Raw genomic sequence first — 19,187 nt, 5'->3', positions numbered from 1 at the left:
TAGCTTAAAGAACTAAGAATATATTGGAACAGAGCCTAGGATAGTTTACAGTTTTAAATGAACCGTTAAAGAATGACTCAGAAAATAGGATATCTCTGACAACCTCCTTAGAGAGCTTCAGTAAAAGCCACCCAGTCGTGATGACTTTCAGCCTTTGTGTCTCTCCATTCAAGTTCCAAATTCCCATGAGAAAATCTGGATTTGCTTGGCTTGGTTTAGGTCTTCCCAAATAAACTATGGTAGTCAGGTAGGGTCCCAAAGCACAAACATGACCCCAGAGGCTGTTTCCAGAAAAGGGAACTGTGAACCAGGCAGCTACCCCAATACAAGTCTACTTCAATCACCACGTTTGTAAGCACGTGTTTTGCAACTGGAAAACAACAAAGTGAAGGGCAAAAAGGCACGAAAGACACTGTTCAGTCAAACAATTTTAATCTAGTTAATGGTAAACAGTACAAGTGTAATTACATGGAAAGCTCCATATTTTGCATGTTTACACTGTTCTTTGTCTTTACTTGTAAGGTGTTGAAGGTGGGATCCACTCCTGAATCTTCTTTCTAGTGGTGGAATAAGGTACATATTGTTCTGGGGTGCCAGTCACGTTGAATTTATGGGTTGTCCAAATGAATTTACGAGGAGTAGGTGGTTTTACTGTTGGAGGATCATCAGTCATACTGTGAAGCCAACGATGCCTTAAAGAGGGGGAAAAAACCCAAACAGTTATGAAGAGGCAAAACAGCACAGTGGAAGGAGGGTTAAAAAAAGTTGCCCTGGAACTATTCTGTTGCTTGGGTTCAAGCCTCAGGGCCATCACTTACTAGCTGAATTTTTCTATGCCTTAGTTTTTTTCCATCTGAATATCCCTATTCCTCAGGGATGGTACAAAGATAGAAGGAGACAATATATGTAAAGCACATAGAAAAATTCTTATGTGTGGCAGGTACTCAACAAATGTTAGCTACTGTTCTCATTACTGCATTTTTTTCTTCATTTTCTTTCATTCATTCTTTTTTTTTTTTTGGAGACGGTCTCACTCTTTCACCCAGGCTGGAATGCAGAAGCACAATCATGGCTCACTACAGCCTCGAACTCCTGGGCTCATGTGATCTTCCTACCTCAGCCTTCTATGTAGCTGGGACTACAAGAGCATGCCACCATACCTGGCTAACTTTTAGAACATTTTTGTAGAAATGAGGTCTTACTATGCTTCCCAGGTCGATCTCGAACTTCCGAGTTCAACAGATCTTCCTGCTTCATGAGCCACCATGCCTGGCCTATTACTGTATTTTATCAAATCTGACATCATCCATTTTCAGACATGCCATTATTTTATCTCCCTCTAAGAAAGAAAAGATGCTACCAAATGAATTATGGCACACTACTGATTATAATATGTATTCCAATTTTAGATGTAAAAATGTATTTTAGAATTGATAAAATACAGTATTACTATTAGGTGCTAGAGGCCGATTCTAGATTTTCAGTATGCTCAGGTTACTCTGGCTCATGAAGGTCTAGTTTAAAACCCATGAAGCTCCTGCTGAGAAGAGTCTCTGATGCATTGTAAATTCAAGCGTGTGAATATAAACACTAGAGAATATGCAACTTGTTACATTAAAAATTGAAACTTGTTATATTAAAAAATTAAATCAGGGCCAGGCACAGTGGTTCATGTCTATAATTCCAGCACTGTGGGAAGATGAGGCAGGAGGATCACTTGAGGCCAGAAGTTCGAAACTAGCCTGGGCAACATAGTGAGACCCTGTCTTAAAAAAAAAAAAGTTCAATCAGCCCCCAATTCACAAATATTTCAGTCATAAGTGCTTAACAATTTACTTTAAGAGGATACTTTCCAGAAATCAGACCTAAAAGCTGGATACCTGGAATTGAAAGAGAAGAGACCAGTCATACTGCTGCTAATGACAGGGAAAGGAGGAATCAGTTTGTGGCACAAAGAGTGCGATCAAGCAGGAAGCTAAGCTGAGGGGTTTAGATGGGAAATAAGGGGAGAGTGAATTCATGCCAGGCCCTAAGACCTGGAGCTCACAAGACAGAGACGACCCTATTGCGAGGGGGGGTGGGTGCGGAAATTAGGGGACAGCCGCAGAACTGCAGCCCCAAGGGGGAGAAAGGTGATTATCTAGCTCCAGAGAAAAGGACAAAAGAAGGATGTTTCACTGGAATCACTAAAACTAAAGCTAATGAGAAAAGTCTTTGTTGCTATGTAAGCCTAAGAATATTTGCTAGCAGTAATTGATAAATATTGCTAGGTAATTGGCTAAAATCCAGTCTGAATAGAGAGAAAATATGATTACAGTTGCTGTATTTGTATCTAACGATGATTGTATCATGATCAGCTTATGCAGAAGGCTGTACAAGCTAGGTCAGTGTCTGTCTCACAACCTCTAAAGGAAGCTGGGGATTAGTGAAAGTGACCTGGACCAATAAACCATAACCATTCTCATGAGCATATGAGAGGTGAAGCCCTTGTGAGCCGACGGTGGTGAGCCATGCTCTACTAACCACTCAGAGGAGGGATTAGCTGTTCAAGTCAAGGCTGTCGCTTATCAGGGGGCTTTGCAAGCTTAAAGCACAGCAGAAATACTTAACTTTTACCTTACTGAGTCAGCTTAACTAAAGAAAAATTTTATTCAAAAAATTGCTGTCAAGACTCCTGAAGATTAAAATGATATTTAAGGAACCACAGTCCTAAGCTTATGCCTATTCAGTTACTTAAGTGAGGAACTAAAGAGCTCATGGAGAAATGGAAAATGCTCCAAAAAAGTAAAAGTTAATTTTGATCACAATACACAAATCTGAAATATTTATCCTGGCAAGTCTACATGCAAAAATCAGGGAATGAATAAATAATAAACTATACCCATTATGGCGGTTTATAAAGAATTATAAGAAATGTTTACAGTCTGCTAGGCAAATATAACCCTTGTTGCTATTACTATTAAATAAGGGGTAAACAAATCATATCTTTCAGACTGCCACACAAGAGAGTTTTATTTATTTATTTTTTTGAGACACAGTCTCACTCCACAGTACAGGCTAGAGTGCAATGGTGTGATCTTGGCTCACTGCAACCTCTGCCTCCTGGGCTCAAGTGATTCTCCCCTCAGCCTCCCAAGTAGCTGGGATTACAGGCATGTGCCACCATGCTGGGCTAATTTTTTAATTTTTAATAGAGATGGAGTTTTGCCATGTTGTCCAGGCTGGTCTCGAACTCATGGCCTCCAGTGATCTATCAGCCTTGGCCTCCCAAAGTGCTGAGATTACAGGCATGAGCCAGTGCACCTGGCCAGAGATACTGACTTTTAAGTTATTTTTTAAAATTTGGCTGGGCATAGCGGCTCATACCTGTAATCCCAGCACTTTGGGAGGCCGAGGTGGGTGGATCACTGGAGGCCAAAGTTTGAGACCAGTCTGGCCAGCATGGCGAAACCCCATCTCTACTAAAAATACAAAACTTAGCCAGGCGTGGTGGCATGCACCTGTAATCCCAGCTACCTGGGGGGCTGAGGCATGAGAATCACTTGAGCCTGAGAAGGGCAGGTTGCCACTGCACTCCAGGCTGAGTGACACAGTGAGATTCTGTCTCAAAATAAATAAGTAAGTAAATAAGCCAACATACTAACTGCATTGTTTAGAAAATTGTGTTGCAGTTGGCATTAGACTCACTTCAATTTTATATCCCAGTTATTATCTTAAAGGACAAAGTGTAAAATTATATATATTTGATACAGTCAGCAAACTGTAAATAAAGAGACTGAAAGGAAAAAGATTACAAATACAAAAGAGACTATTTGTCAAAAAAATACATATATTTATATATATATATTCAGTCCTCATAGAGACTGCCAAAAATTGCCAATGCCGACTGTATTTCAAGTCGTCATAGCAGGGTATCGGGAAAAGTTTTCAATAGCAATAATCACGCTTCAGATAAACCTCATTATCTACAATACTGCCACTGCTCAAAGCTGTAAAAAAAAAATTTACATTGGGAAAAAACTCAGTACTCAAACATATTGAAGTTGTATCGAAATAACTGGAAAATGAAGATATTAAATCATAATTACTATAATCTCCTCCACCAAATTATTTTAACTTTTGGGAATGAAGCTTAAACTTGCAACACAACTCTTAACAGCAATAAATCCCATAAATGGTTAATCTTATTTTCAGTTGTATAAGAAAAAAAAGTGTGTCTGAGAACAGGGGAGGGAGATTTTTTCCTTCTTTGAAAACATGCTGCTTCACTTACATAGCCCCTCAGTTTGAGGATGTGTGCCACTCAAAGTGGAAAACAGAGGGATTTATTTCTGAAGAAAAACTAAAACAGCCGAAAAGAAAATTTAGGAAATAAAAACATACATACAATATAAAATACATTTTTAAAAAATCATTGCAAATGAAAACATTCCTAAAGAATGTTTTGTATTAATAACAAAGATAAGAAAGTATGTTCTCTTTCAGAAAACTGCCACAAACAAAACATCACCAAATAAGAGCCAATAACAACAATATAGATAGGTTTTTTCCCTTAATTGATACATAACATTTTACATACTTGTGGGGGTACATTTGATACTTTGTTACATGTACAAAATGTGTGCTGATCAAGTCTCTAAGGTATCTATCTCATCACTTTGAGTATTTGATATTTCTGTGTTGGAAAGAATTTAAGTCCTCTCTTTTAGCTACTTTGAAATACACAATACTACTTTGACTCTTTGTTCCTGGTGAAGTTAAGGAATCAAAGCCTGCAGTGGTGTCATCACAGCACATTGCAGCCTCAAACTCCTGGGCTCAAGTGATCCTCCTGCCTGAGCCTCCTAAGTAGCTAAGACTACAGGTGCACATCACCACACCTGGGCTAATTTTAAATTTTTTTTGGTAGAGATGCGGTCTTTATGCTCCCCAGGCAGGCTGGTCTCAAACTCCTGGTCTTAAGCAATCTTCCTCTCTCAATTTCCCAAAGTGCTGGGATTATAGGCTGGCTTCAGACCATACTGTTTCAGATATTTTCACTTAGTATCACTGAGACTAGATATGCCAAAGATTTATTATTTTTATTTATTTATTTATTTAAGACAGAGTCTTGCTCTGTTTGCCCAGGTGGGAGTGCAGTGGTACAATCCTGGCTCACTGCAACCTCTGCCTCCTGGGTTCAAGTGATTCAGCCTCCCGAAGAGCTGGGATTACAGACACAAACCACCACACCTGGCTAATTTTTGTATTTTTAGTAAAGACAAGGTTTTGCCATGTTGCCCAGGATGATCTTGAACTCCCAGACTTTAGGTGATTTGCCTGCTTCAGCCTCCCAAAGTGCTGGGATTACAGAATGTGAACCACTACGCCTGGCCTAGAAATGCTGAAGATTTTTGAATTTTTCAAAAAATAAATATGAAAGACTAAGGAAAAACTCCACAATGTTTCTTGAAATAAACATATTAATCACACTAAAGCTATTACTCCAATTCACTTTAATTTATGAGATACTCGCACACATGCTGCTCTTTCACTTATTTAGTACTCATTAAGGTATTCTAAAGTCTACAAAACAGGATTACAATGACTTTCCCATAGTCCCACATGATGTAAGTTACAGAGTTGAGGCTTGAACACAGCCTCCTAATGGTTGACTCAAGAATCTTTTGATTCTTTCAATCAATAGATGAAGCTGGATTGGTATTATGGTATCCACAAAACCCCTTAGATCCATTTAACTCCAGGATGGGACTGATATATTTAACAAATTTAAAAACCAAATATGGTTCATTATAAGGCAGCAATTCAAACCTTGTTAGCATACTAACTGTTATTTAATTAAGGGCAATCTGAATGAAAATCCCAATGGGGTTCTTCTCAGAGTTTGACAATATGATTGTAAGCTTCAGCTAAATTATCTAAGAAAATTTTGAAAACTCAGAACCATCAGAAAGGCTGGCGTTGGCATCATCAGACATTAAATGAATGTCTCAAACATCAGAATGCTACAACTGGCCCAGAAGAACAAGAAGAAATTAGAAAAAAATCCACAAAACAGACTAAAATGTATATAAGGTGAAACTGGCATTTCAAATCATTGAGGAAAGTAAACATTTCTCAACAAATTATGCTAGAATGATTTTGTTGGGAAAAAAAATACACCATTAGGTATAAGTTGAGAGGAGTGTACAAAAAGATAAAACAAATTAGCTTTCCAGAGTCACCAATGATTCCATATAGATTAATAATTCCAACAGATTAATTAAGGGTACTCTTAGAGTACCCTTCTTGCAGCCCAGGAAGTAAAAATTGCATTGCTGGAAGATCCTTTGTCCCAGTGCTAATTTTTCTTTGTGACACTGAACATCTATGTCCACAAACTGGTGACACAGATGGGACACATTCCCCTCCAGAGTGGTCTTCAGCCAACACCCACCAGGTACGAGGAATAAATCAACCTGGTCTTTCAGTAATGCTGGGGGGACAAAAGGCTTCAAGCTTTGGTCAAAATTCTAAAGGTTAAGTACGTGTAAGTGTGCATGCGAGAGAGCAGTATGAGTGGTTTTTCTCTGCAACATCTGTAATCGTTTCATACAGCCTCTGAGCAAAACAAAAGTAAAGAGATGAGTGAGAGAGACCTCTGAAAGGACAAGGGGGATAGTTAGAATCCTCCCCTGGAGAAAGGAAAAAGGTAGCCAAGAAGGCTCCAGAGGAGCCCCTAAGGGGCCTTTACTGCTGGTGCTGCTGGTCTTCTACCCTGCTGGCGCAGGTACCGCGCCTGTCTGCCCGGCAAGGTTCTGGGCATCCAACCTCGGACCATCTTGCTGCTGAGAGGGCCGCAGGGGTGCCTGTGGCTGGGTCAGCCACCCGTTGGGGTGGGGCCCAGGGAGGCGAAGGTCACAGGTGCACAGGGGCCAGGCTGCTCTAAGTGGCAGTGCACCTGCCAACGGCAGGGCCGGGAGGAAGGAAGCAGTGCAGGTGGCATCGGAAGTAGCAAGTGGCCTGTGTGGGGATGGCAGTGGCGGAGGTTGCCTGCAAGGACACTGGCTGTGGCAAGGGGTGCCACAGCGAGGGGCTCTGCAGAGGCGTCAGTGGGAGAGGCTGGAAAGCAGCAGCAGCAGCAGCAGCAGCAGCAGCAGGACAGTCTGAGGTTGGACGCCGGGAACCTTGCAGGGCAGACAGGCGCCGCACCTGCGCCAGCAGGGCAGAAGACCAGCAGCACCGGCAGCAACCACAAAAGCCCAAGGCAAGTCTCGCTCAGGCCAGTGAAATGTTAGAAATCAGAAAGAAAAGTATGTAAAAAGATAGTAAAAGAAAATGCGTGTGAAAGAGAGAGAGACAGAAAGTAAAACTAACGAAAGAAATAGTGTAAAAAGAAAACAGAAACTTTTAAAGACTCAGGCAGAACAACTAAGCCAAAACATGTTTTAAAAAAGTTTAAAAAGGAAAATTATAAAGTAAAAGAAGAGGGAATTGTAGGAAGTAGAAAAGTTCCTTTTTAATGTTCCCTTTCTTGTTAAAGAATAAGTGTGCTAGTAGCTCTTTGTTAAGCCCTATTCTATGTAGCTGTTAAACATACTATGCCTACAGGCATGTAGTACATTCTCTGTTATTGTACTTTAACCAAAATATCTGTGGCTGGATGTGCTCACAGACCTGTCCCAGCTCTCCATTGCTTTTACCTGTTTAGAAAAGTTTTAAATTATTAGCCAATCAGGTTTTAGTTTAAATTGTGAGGTCTGGCTCCAGCCAACGGAGCTGACACAACACAGAACAAGACTCTGTCTCTAAATAAATAAAAATAAATAATAATACTCAGATACAAAATGAATATTTATAATCATAGGATATATTGATATTCATAGAATATGAAGGATCACTAGTAAAATTTTTTTTTTTTTTTTTTTTTTTGAGACGGAGTTTCGCTCTTGTTACCCAGGCTGGAGTGCAATGGCGCCATCTCGGCTCACCGCAACCTCCGCCTCCTGGGTTCAGGCAATTCTCCTGCCTCAGCCTCCTGAGTAGCTGGGATTACAGGCACGCGCCACCATGCCCAGCTAATTTTTTGTATTTTTAGTAGAGACAGGGTTTCACCATGTTGACCAGGATGGTCTCGATCTCTTGACCTTGTGATCCACCTGCCTTGGCCTCCCAAAGTGCTGGGATTACAGGCTTGAGCCACCATGCCCGGCCATAAAATTAATGTCAAAGGTAAAAAGTCAAAAAAGAAAAAAGCTGATAGATCTTACCATGTAAAAATTGAAAAAACTATAAAACATTGGTGAAAGAAATTGAAGAGGATATCAAAAAATGGAAATATATTCCATGCATGGATTAGAAGAATCAATATTGTTAAAATGTCCATACTACCCAAAGCAATCTACAGATTAAAGGCAATCCCTATCAAAATACCAATCACTTTTTTCACAAAAATAGAAAAAAAAAAATCCTAAGTATATATGGAACCACAAAAGACCCAGAATAGCCAAAGCTAATCTAAGCAGAAAGAATAAAACTGGAGGAATCACATTACCTGACTTCAAATTATACTACAGAGCAGCTGGGTGTGTTAGCTCACACCTGTAATCCCAGCACTTTGGGAGGCTTAGGTGGATGGATCACTTGAGGTCAGGAGTTTGAGGCCAGCCTGGCCAACATGGTGAAACCCTGTCTCTACTAAAAAATACAAAAATCAGCGGGTGTGGTAGCGCATGCCTATAATCCCAGCTATTAGGGAGCACAGGAGAATCGCTTGAACCCAGGAGGTGGAGGCTGCAGTGAGCCAAGACTGTGATACTGCACTCCAGCCTGGACAATAGATCAAGACTCCAACTCAAAAAAGAAAAAAAGGTCTTAAAAAATTATACTACAGAGCTACAGTAACCAAAATAGCAGGGAACTCATTTTCGCTAAAGGTGCCAAGAACATACACTGGGGAAAAGACAGTCTCTTCTGAGAAAACTGGATATCCATATGCAGATGAACAAAAGTAGATTCCTATCTTTTGCTGTATTTTACAAAATCAAATCAAAATGGATTAAAGACTGATATCTAAGACCTTAAACTATGAAACCACTACAAGAAAACATTGGGAAAACTCTCCAGGACATTGGTCTGGGCAAAAATTTCTTGAGTAATAACGTACAAGCACAGGCAACCAAAGAAAAAAAATGGGTAAATGAGATCACATCAACTTAAAAGCTTCTGTGCAGCAAAGAAAGCAATCATCAAAGTGAAGAGACAAGTCACAGAATAAGAGAAAATATTTACGAACTATCCATCTAACAAGGGATTAATAACCAGATTACATAAGTAGCTCAAACCACTCTACAGGAAAAAAATCTAATAATGTGATTAAAAAATGGGCAAAAGATTTGAATAGACATTTCTCAAAAGAAGACAAACAATTGGCAAACAGACATTTCAATTAAAAAATAATTTTTAAGTTTTTTTTGGGTACATAGTAGGGGCATATATTTATGGGGTGAGATGTTTTGATACAGGCATGCAATGTGTGATCATCATGCCGTGGAAAATGGGGTAACCATCCCTTCAAGCATTTGTCCTTTGTGTTACAAACAATCTGATTATACTCAGCTTTTTAAAAAATGTTCAATTAAATTATTACAGACTATAGTCACCATGTTGTGCTATCAAATACTAAATCTTATTCTATTTTTTAATACCCATTAACCATCTTCACCTCCTCCTCATCTGCAACTATAAACAGGATTAAAGGCTAAAAGAAACGGGAAAATATTTGTGATATACAGAAAAAATGGTTTATCTACCATTACGGTCAGAGAAAGTTAAATGTCCAATAGAAAAATGAGTAAAAAATATTAAAAGATGTCAACAAAGAAAAAAACTACAATGGCAACCAATGAAGTTTAATCAAGGCAATGCACATTAAAACAAGGTACAATTTTTTACTTGATAAATTGGCAAAAAAATTTTTAAATAAAACCCAGAATCCGTGAACTTAAAGAGAAATCAACACTCATATACTACTGAATATATTTATGCTGAGAATATAAATTACTTAGAGTAACAGTATTTTAAAAGACTATAACAGGTTAGGCACAGTGGTTGTCACATATAATCCCAGTGCTTTGGGAGGCCAAGGTGGTAGGTTCACTTGAGGCCAGGAGTTTGACACCTTCTCTCTCAAAAACAAAAACATCAGCTGGGTGTAGTTGGAAGCACCTATACTCCCAGCTACTCAGGAGGCTGAGGGAGAAGGATGGCTTGAGCCCAGGATTTTGAGGTTGCAGTGAGTTATAATCATAGCACTACACTTGGCCTGGGTGACAGAGTAAGACCTTGTCTCAAACAAAAAACCCCACCCCTGGCAGAAAAAAAAAAAAAAAAAAAAAACTATAACAAATGATTCAGAAGGTCAAAGTCCTAAAAAGAACAGGTTGAAATTGCAATGTAATTCAGAGGTAAATCTAGCTTCAAATTATTAAAAAGCTATAAAGGAGTAGCAGAAGATGTCATTTTGGGATCAGCTAGTTAAAGTGAAGAAAATTGGCTGGGTGCCGTGGCTCGCGCCTGTAATCCCGGGACTTCAGGAGGTTGAGGAGGGCAGATCATGACGTCAGGAGATGGAGACCATCCTGGCCAACATCGTGAAACCCTGTCTCTACTAAAAATACAAAAATTAGCCAGGCGTGGTAGTGTATGCTTGTAGTCCCAGATATTCAGGAGACTAAGGCAGAATCGCTTGAACCCGGGAGGCAGAGGTTGCAGTGAGCTGAGATTGCACCACTGCGCTCCAGCCTGGCAACAGAGTGAGACTCTGTCTCAAAAAAAAAAAGTGAAGAAAACAGATTATCATACCCAAAAAATAATGTTTGTTGCAAGTAAAATAGTATATGTACCTTCATTCATTCAACAAATATCTATTGCAGAAATACTATGTGCTAGGCACTGTTCTAACATGGCATTTGGGGAAACATACAATAAATTAAATAATACCTAATCCGATGTAAGCAGAGGTAGGTAAGTGCCACTAAGGAAAAAGCCAGAGCAGCGGAAGAGTATGGAGTATGAGAGGGAACAGGGCTCTATGGACTAGATCACCTGAAGAGCTACCGGATGGGCACTTGAATAAAGTGAAGGTGTGTGAGCCAGGCAAGATCTGGGGAAACAGCTGGCGCAGACTGAGCTAGGAGTAGGCTCACTGCTCAAGGAAATGCAAGAAGGCCAATGTGGCCAAGTCAGAGTCAACAGGGCAGTGACTAGGACAGTGCATGCAGACTGTGATCACATAAGGCCTTGCAGACCATGGACGGAGTTGGGGTTTTTACTTTCACTGTGATGGGAAGCCACTGGATCATTCTGAGCAGACACTTGATGTGATCTGATTTACATTTTAAAACAGGTACTCTAATCACTTAGAATGTTGAGAACACTAGTGCATGGCAGGAATGTTATCAAACCAATTGGGAGGTGATTGCAGAGGTCCAGGCAAGAGATCATTTTGCCTTGGACTAGGGTAACAGTCACAGAGGTAGTGATGAGATGTGGGATATACTCAGAAACCAAAGCAGGATGAACTTGCTAATAGACTGGACATTAGAGAAATTAGACTGGAGGATGACACTGTTTTGGGCTTGAGTAAACAAATGTCATTTAAGTGCTTAGGAACATTTTGCTTGATAAGTTAATCTGCCTACGCACTGGGGATTTGAAGAATTGAAAAAAACAAATATCAAATATGTTCAAGTTATAAATGTGACCTAAAATGCTTAATGGGATGTGTTAATTAAATTTGCAAATGGGTATTACTGTTTAGGACAATGAAATCCTTTCCATTAGAGTTTATCAAACATTAATCAAAGCACAAGAAAAAATGATTGTTCTTTATTTTTATGCAAAAATAATTCAATTTACTAATCTTTTTATCCTATTTATAAATTGAATCTCAAGAAAGAAAAACAATTAGGTTTTGAAATTTGCAACTATAATAAATAGTATATTAATTTTAAATCCAAATTGCCCAACAATCCTTTCTAAATACAAAAGCCCCACAGAAACAAAAACACTTGAATTGACAGAGTATTTAATGAGATAGGAAACATGTCTGTGACATATTAAGTGAGGGGAGGAGAAGCAAGTCACAAAATACTGTATATATTATATGAGAAATGTGTATGTATATTGTTTATAATCATAAACTTTCTTCTAAAGAAGGTGTGACCAATAAGCTACAATCAGTTTTTCTGATTTTTACAAAAATTTTTTACAGTTTTACACTGTGATTTTTTTTTTTTTTTAATGGAGTCTCACTCTGTTGCTCAGGCTGGAGTGCAGTGGCACGATCTTGGCTCACTGCAACTTCTGCCTCCTGGGTTCAAGCAATTCTCCTGCCTCAGCCTCCTGAGTACCTGGGACTACAGGCATGCACCACTATGCCCAGCTAACTTTTGTATTTTTTAGTAGAGATGGGGTTTCACCATATTGAACAGGATGGTCTCAAACTCCTGACCTCGTGATCCACTTGCCTTGGTCTCCCAAAGTGCTGGGATCACAAGCGTGAGCCACTGTGCCCAGCCTACACTCTGATCTTTTAAAAACATTCCTCTGGGCCAGGCACTGTGGCTCACACCTGTAATCCCAGCACATTGGGAAGTCAAGGTGGGTGGATCACTTGAGGTCAAGAGTTCAAGACCAGCCTGGTCAACATGGTGAAACCCTTTCTTTACTAAAAATATAAAAATTAGCTGGGTGTGGTGGTGCATGCCTGTAATCCTAGCTACATGGGAGGCTGAGGCAGGAGAATCACTTGAACCCAGGAGGTGGAGGTTATAGTAAGCCAAGATCACACCACTGCACTCGACAGAGCAAGACTCTGTCCACCGCCCCCCCACCAAAAAAAAAAAAAAAAAAGAAAGAAAGAAAAAAGAAAAACATTCTTCTATAGTCCCAGTTACATGGGAGGCTGAGGCAGGGGACCGCTTGAGCCCAGGAGTTCAAGGCTGTAGTGTCTATGATTGCATTTGTAAGTAGCTCCTGCACTCCAGCCTGTGCAACACAGCAAGACCCCATCTCTAAAACAAATAACCCCAAAACATTCTTTCTCTACCCAAAAGCAGACTCTCAAATAGTTGTTGAATCAGTGAATAAAATATTAACCGTATTGCTTCCAGGCCAAAGGATCGGAGCTTATTTTTGTTTCTATCTCTATTAATATTTCTCTGGATTTCCAAGTTTTCTATAATTGTTGTATATTCTTATAATTGGAAAAATATTTTAATGCTAATTATAAGGACTGTTTTAATAACATGAAAAACTGCTTACAATATTAATGGGAAAAAGCAAGTAAAACAGAATACGGTTACAAACACAACTACACAAAAGGGATTAAAAATCAGTCCGGTGTAGTGGCTCACACATGTAATCTCAGAACTTTGGAAGGCTGAGGCAGGTGGATCACATGAGGCCGGGAATCTGAGATCAGCTTGGCTAACATGGTGGAACCCCATCCTTAAAAAAAAACAACAACAACAACAACCCCCCCCCCCACAAATTAGCTGGGTGTGGTGGTGGACAACTGTAATCACAGCTACCCAGGTAGCTGAGGCACAAGAATCGCTTGAACCTGGGAGGCAGAGGTTGCAGTAAACTGAAATCATGCCACTGCACTCCAGCCTGGGTGATAGAGCGAGACCCTGTCTCAAAAAAAAAAAAAAAAGGATTAAAAAGGATTAATGGAAATATGTCCAATATTGACAGTACAATGTCTACCACAGGCTATGTGAATCATTCTCCTTTGCTAGAATCTATAAACTTTTCTGATCTCTCTGCATTTCTTTTAAGAACAGATTCTATGTAGATTCAATGAAATTCATATTGCCAAATCACACATTTTTCTGTCATCATCTTACTCAACCTCTTGGCAACAATCAAAACAACAAGACTTCCCTTCCAAAAATATAAATCTTTCTTCCCTTTCCTCCTGTCTTGCTAGCTACTTATCATTGTTCTTTGCTGGTTTGGCATGTTTGACCTTTGTCCTAAGCTAAATTCGTATATCCAGCTGTTTACTTGATATATCTAATCATGTGGATTTCACAACAGGTATCATACACTTACTATGTCCAAAAAGAAGCTTCTGATTCTAATTCTCCAACCCCACCATCCTGCCCTTCTACAAGTCTTCCCATCTCAGTGAATGGTCCCCACATTATGGTACCAACTACTCAAGCCTCAAACCTATAAATCATCCTTGATTCTTGTCTGTCACCTTCATGTAATGGCCCCCACCTGCCACCCTATTTCTCTACAAAGGCTTCTAGAACATATCATGCCAAATGAAAAACAGCTGACCACCATGATGTTCAGCATCTTAAACAAATTAACCTTTCAAGAGCAAAACTATTTATCAATTTGTCCTGGGCACAGAAAAAATTTCAGGGACAAAATTATTTTCTGTTAAAAAAAACCTTTTAACATAAAATATTATTTTTTAAATGATGTATTTATGTATTACTTCAGTACATTAATTTTAATAAGAAAAATCAAGGTACAAGGAAAGACTATTGTAACTACACTGAGGGAGAAAGACATGTTACTAAGAAATGAACAGAAAGTGCCACCAAGTGGGGAAACGGTATATGTGTAATAGAGGAAAATCTATCCAGGCCATGTCTTGTTTTGTATCAACTTGCTTCAAAAGACTTCAAGGTTCCAATACTTCAAACCACAAACAGCACATATTTATTTCTTTTGATACAAATGAAAACAATAATTTTATACAGCCATGCATGAAATAGCCCACACTTTCTACTTTTCTACACTGATTCTATATAAAACCTAACTACCATAACAACAAAAATGAAGACTTGTGTGTTACTGTATAGATGGTGGCAATTAGATAACTTCAGAATAAAACTGAAGGCAATAAAGTGGTATTGAAAAAAATAAAAACAAGAACAAAAGAAAGAAAGAAGAAAGAAAGAAAGAGAAAGAAAGAAAAAGAAAAGAAAAGAAAGAAAGAAAAAGAAATAAAAAGTAACTAGTATAGAATGGTATTTGGGCTGGGCACAGTGGCTCATGCCTGTAATGTCAGCACTTTGGGAAGCCAAGGCAGGTAGATAGCTTGACCCCGGGAGTTTAAGACCAGCCTAGGCAACACGGCAAAACCCCGTCTCTAGAAAAAAAAAAAAATACAAAAGTAGCCAGGCGTGGTGGTCCATGCCTGTAGTCCCCACTACTCCGGAGGCTGAGACAGGAGGATGGCTTAAGCCTGGGAGGTCGAGGCTGCGGTAAGCCAAGATCATACCAATGAACCCCAGCCTGGGTGACAGAGTGAGACCCTGCCTCAAAACAAAATAAAATGTTATTTGTCATCTACTTAAATACTTTTGGAGTATTCTACTCAATCAAATTAAACTAATATAAATTCCTAAAGAAGAAATTAATATCTTGTTGCTGATCTCATAAGACAATAAAACATACAGAAAAATGAAGGTACTGTAACAAAAATAACAGGCACTAAATTATAACACAGTATTAGTACTAGTATTCACTGAGTGCCTGTAAACTACAAGAGAACAAAGACCATACATATTTAATTCACTTCTGTGAATATATGAACCTATCAAGGCCTGACGTATAAGGGGGGTGCTCAATAAATATTTGTTGAATGAATCAAGTTTGTAAGCAGACTGTGTTAGTTTCTAGGCAATCCTCATTTTTTATTTTCAAGGCATGTGTATGTAGCTCAACTGCCCATCCAAGAAGTTTGCACCACCCTCTTTGGTTTTATACTGGTGGACCTAGCAGCCTTTACTGGCAGCTGGCAGATTCAAAAAAGTTAAGGTCTGTAGACCACATAGATAAAATGAATTCATTTTTCCATAAGATTTCTAATGTTTCCCATAAGATTAGAGAACATTAAGTGAAACAGAAAAGCTGACTAAAATTCTATCAAAAACACTAATGTCTCTAAGGGAAATCTTCCCCTAGGTGAGATTATGCAGCTACTGAACAGACTCATAAGACTATCATAGACCATACTTGGCACCTGAGAACTCAGGACAGAGGACAGGAATCACAGCTTGCCAGCTGGGCAGCGTCAGATGTTCCTCTCCCTGGGAGGCTGTGCAGTTGTTCATGCAAGTGACAGTTCACCCAGTCATCCAGAAGCTATTTTCTTTAACTCCCTAGATGACGCAGCACAGGCTTGAGGGAGATGAGAGCAACATCAGGCAGGTGCAGGAGCTCCCTAACTTAAAACCCTCATGCTCCACCAAAGCCAATGTCTCTAATAACTCCAAAGGCATAGCTTCAGGATTCCCTTTCCCACCAGGGTCATGCAAGTTCTAAGAGCAGTAGCACTCACTAGGCTTTCATAATTCCTCTCAATCCAAATGCAATTTCCCAATCAGAGGTCGATTTTATGGTACAGTATAATTAATACAATTTTATCTGGTTTCCAGGATAACAGAGCTAGGCATTTAACTGAAGGTCATATTCTCCTAACCCTTAATTTATAAAGTTAAGTTGAACACTACACTAGATTAAATCAAACCAAAATCCTATTTCCAGCACCAATCTCCACCCTAACCAATGGGCTACTTTTCAACTGTCTACTCACCTTCTCACGTGATCATCTATCAAGCTTCTCATACTTAACATAGACCAGGTAGAACTCTTGACCACCTCTTCCAAAACTGCTCCCCTACTCTTCTCCTCCCTAGCTCAGTGACTACACCTCTAGTAGTTCAGGCCAAAAATCTTGAAGTCATCCTGACTGCTTTTTCTCTCAAAAGCCAATGAATCAGCAAATCCTGCTGACCCCATCTTACTTGGCACCCTCTAAAAGGGTCTCCAATGATCACCTCCTCCTGGTATTCACACCCTGGTATAATACCCTCTTCTTAAATGTGGCTGGACTGATTGACTTGCTTCTAATGCTGAAGTACGGGATGTCACTTCCTAGATAAGGTTTAAAAACACTGTGTTTTCCACCTTGGTCTGGGGAAGTCAGACGCCATGGCATGAGGTAGCCTGTGCAGAGGTCTACTGAGTAAGCTTGGAAGCAAATCTTCTGAGGTCTGTCTACAGCCACATGAGTAAGTGTGGCAATGGGTTCTTCCCAAGTCAAACCTTAGGAGCATGGCAGCCTCAAATGAGATCTCGATTTTAACCTTGTGAGAGACCCTGAGCCCAAGGTATCCAGCTAAGCTACACTCGAATTGCTGTGAGATAATGTTTACTGTCTTAAGCTAAGTTTGGGATAACTTGTTCCACAGTAACAGACAACTAATATGATCCCAAATCTGACAACCTGCATCACTAGCTCCCTGGTCCAGCCCCATCAACAGCCTAGGCAATGACATACAACAGCTTCTCAAGTGATTAGTCTGCTTCCACACTTGCCTTGCCCCCGCTTCCTTTATTCTTCACAACAACCATAGAGATGCTTTAAAAATGTAAATCAGAGTGCAAAAGCCATTAGTGGGGCCAAGGAAAGTAGACATCTGCACTTGGTATGTGAGGGGGGATCCAGCAAGATATGTCAGAGCCTGCATGGGGAAAAGAGCCTGTCCTCACAGGGAGAGAAGTGGTAAGTTGGTTTGGGGTGCCGGAGGCAAACTGGGGTAAGGAGGAAGTCCAGTGGGGGAAGAGGATGAGAGGGCAGCAATGGAAACTTAGTTACACACAGTAGAATTGGTCAAATAACCATATTAAGAAAAAAAAAAAGCTATAAATGTGGAAAGGGAAAAAACTACAGTGTAACCTGTAGTGTTGGACTGCCATCAGTGGTACTGGTGGGGACACACAATCATTACATATGTTCCCTAGCCTGTCCACTGAGAAGGCCTGGGAGCACTGACATTCCAATAACGATGAGCAAGCATGTCTTACATTCATATCTTAGTTTCCAACACCACTCTCCACTAAAAAACAAGGAAGCAAACAAACACAGGGCTCCTCAGAGAAATGGCTGTCTCCAAGGCTGGAACAGAGAAATTACAAGATGAACCTGAAACACCTAGTGTCAGGAAGTAAAAGGTGTTCCAAGAATGATGAAGACATTTCAAAAGGACCCCCTAATGCTAATAGCCAAAATACATACAATACATACAACCATATATAATATGGAATTCAAAAAACTCAAGAGCAAAAAAAACACAATTAATAAATGGCAAAGTGACTGGGCATGGTGGCTCATGGGCTCATACCTGTAATCCTAGCACTTTGATAGGCCAAGGTAGGAGGATCACTTGAGCCAGGAGTTACAGACCTGCCTGGGCAAAATAGGGAGGCCCTGTTTTTATACAAAAATTTTTAAAAATTAGTCAGGCATGGTGGCACATGGCTGTAGTTCCAGCAACTTAGGAGGCTGAGGTGGGAGGGTCGCTTGAGCCTAGGAGTCAGGGCTGCAGTGACCCATGGTCACACCACTGAGCTTCAGCCTGGGCAACATACCAAGACTCTCCCTTTAATAAAAGCAGTTGGTGGGGACAAAGAACCTGGACATTTCTTGGAAGATATATAAATGGCCAACAGCTATATGAAAAAAATGCTCACTGTCACTAATCATCAGGGAAATGCAAATTAACACCACAGTGAGATATCACTTCACATCTGTTAAAATGACTTATCAAAAAGACAGAAGATAACAAGTGTTGGCAAAGGTGTGAAGAAAAGGGAACCTATGGCTGGGTGCAGTGGCTCCTACCTGTAATCCTAGCACTTCGGGAGGCCAAGGTGGGTAGATCATCTGAGGTTTGGAGTTCCAGACCAACCTGGCCAACATGGTAAAACCCCATTTCTACTAAAAACATAAAAATTAGCTGGGTGTAGTGGCTCATGCCTGTAATCCCAGCCAGTTGGGAGGCTGAGGCAGGAGAATCACTTGAACTTGGGAAGTGGAGGTTGCAGTGAGCTGAGATTGTGCCATTGCACTCCAGCCTGGGTGACAGAGGGAGACTATGTCAAAAAACAGAGAGAGAGAGAGAGAGAGAGAGAGAGAGAGAGAGAAAGAGAGAGAAAAAGAGAGGGAGGGAAGGAGGGAGGGAGGGAAGGAAGGAAGGAAGGAAGGGAGGGAGGGAGGGAGGGAGGGAAAAAAGGAAGAAAGAAAGAAAGAAAGAAGGAAGGAAAGGGAAAAAAAAAAACCTATGCATTGTTGGTGGGAATGTAAATTAATGTCGCACTATGGAAAACAGCAT

The 19,187-nt window shown here is 40.1% G+C and overlaps 1 protein-coding gene and 1 non-coding gene across 2 annotated transcripts in view; both read right to left on the bottom strand.

The window, feature by feature from the left end:
- Positions 1-415: 415 nt before the first annotated feature.
- Positions 416-19,187, bottom strand: part of NDUFA12 (NADH:ubiquinone oxidoreductase subunit A12) — a 41,547-nt gene continuing 22,775 nt past the window's right edge. Inside the window, exon 4 of the mRNA XM_003929576.4 lies at positions 416-692. Coding sequence (XP_003929625.1) covers positions 512-692 — 181 coding nt within the window. The 3' untranslated portion in view covers positions 416-511. The remainder of the gene's footprint in view (positions 693-19,187) is intronic.
- Positions 3,853-3,991, bottom strand: LOC120365257 (U4 spliceosomal RNA). Its single transcript, XR_005580260.1, has one exon. It is a non-coding gene; the product is annotated as a U4 spliceosomal RNA (small nuclear RNA).

The sequence above is a fragment of the Saimiri boliviensis genome, chromosome 7, assembly GCF_048565385.1.
Source record: "Saimiri boliviensis isolate mSaiBol1 chromosome 7, mSaiBol1.pri, whole genome shotgun sequence".
Classification (NCBI taxonomy): domain Eukaryota; kingdom Metazoa; phylum Chordata; class Mammalia; order Primates; family Cebidae; genus Saimiri; species Saimiri boliviensis.
Note: the sequence above shows the minus strand (reverse complement) of the source record. Positions and strands in the feature narration are given on the sequence as shown.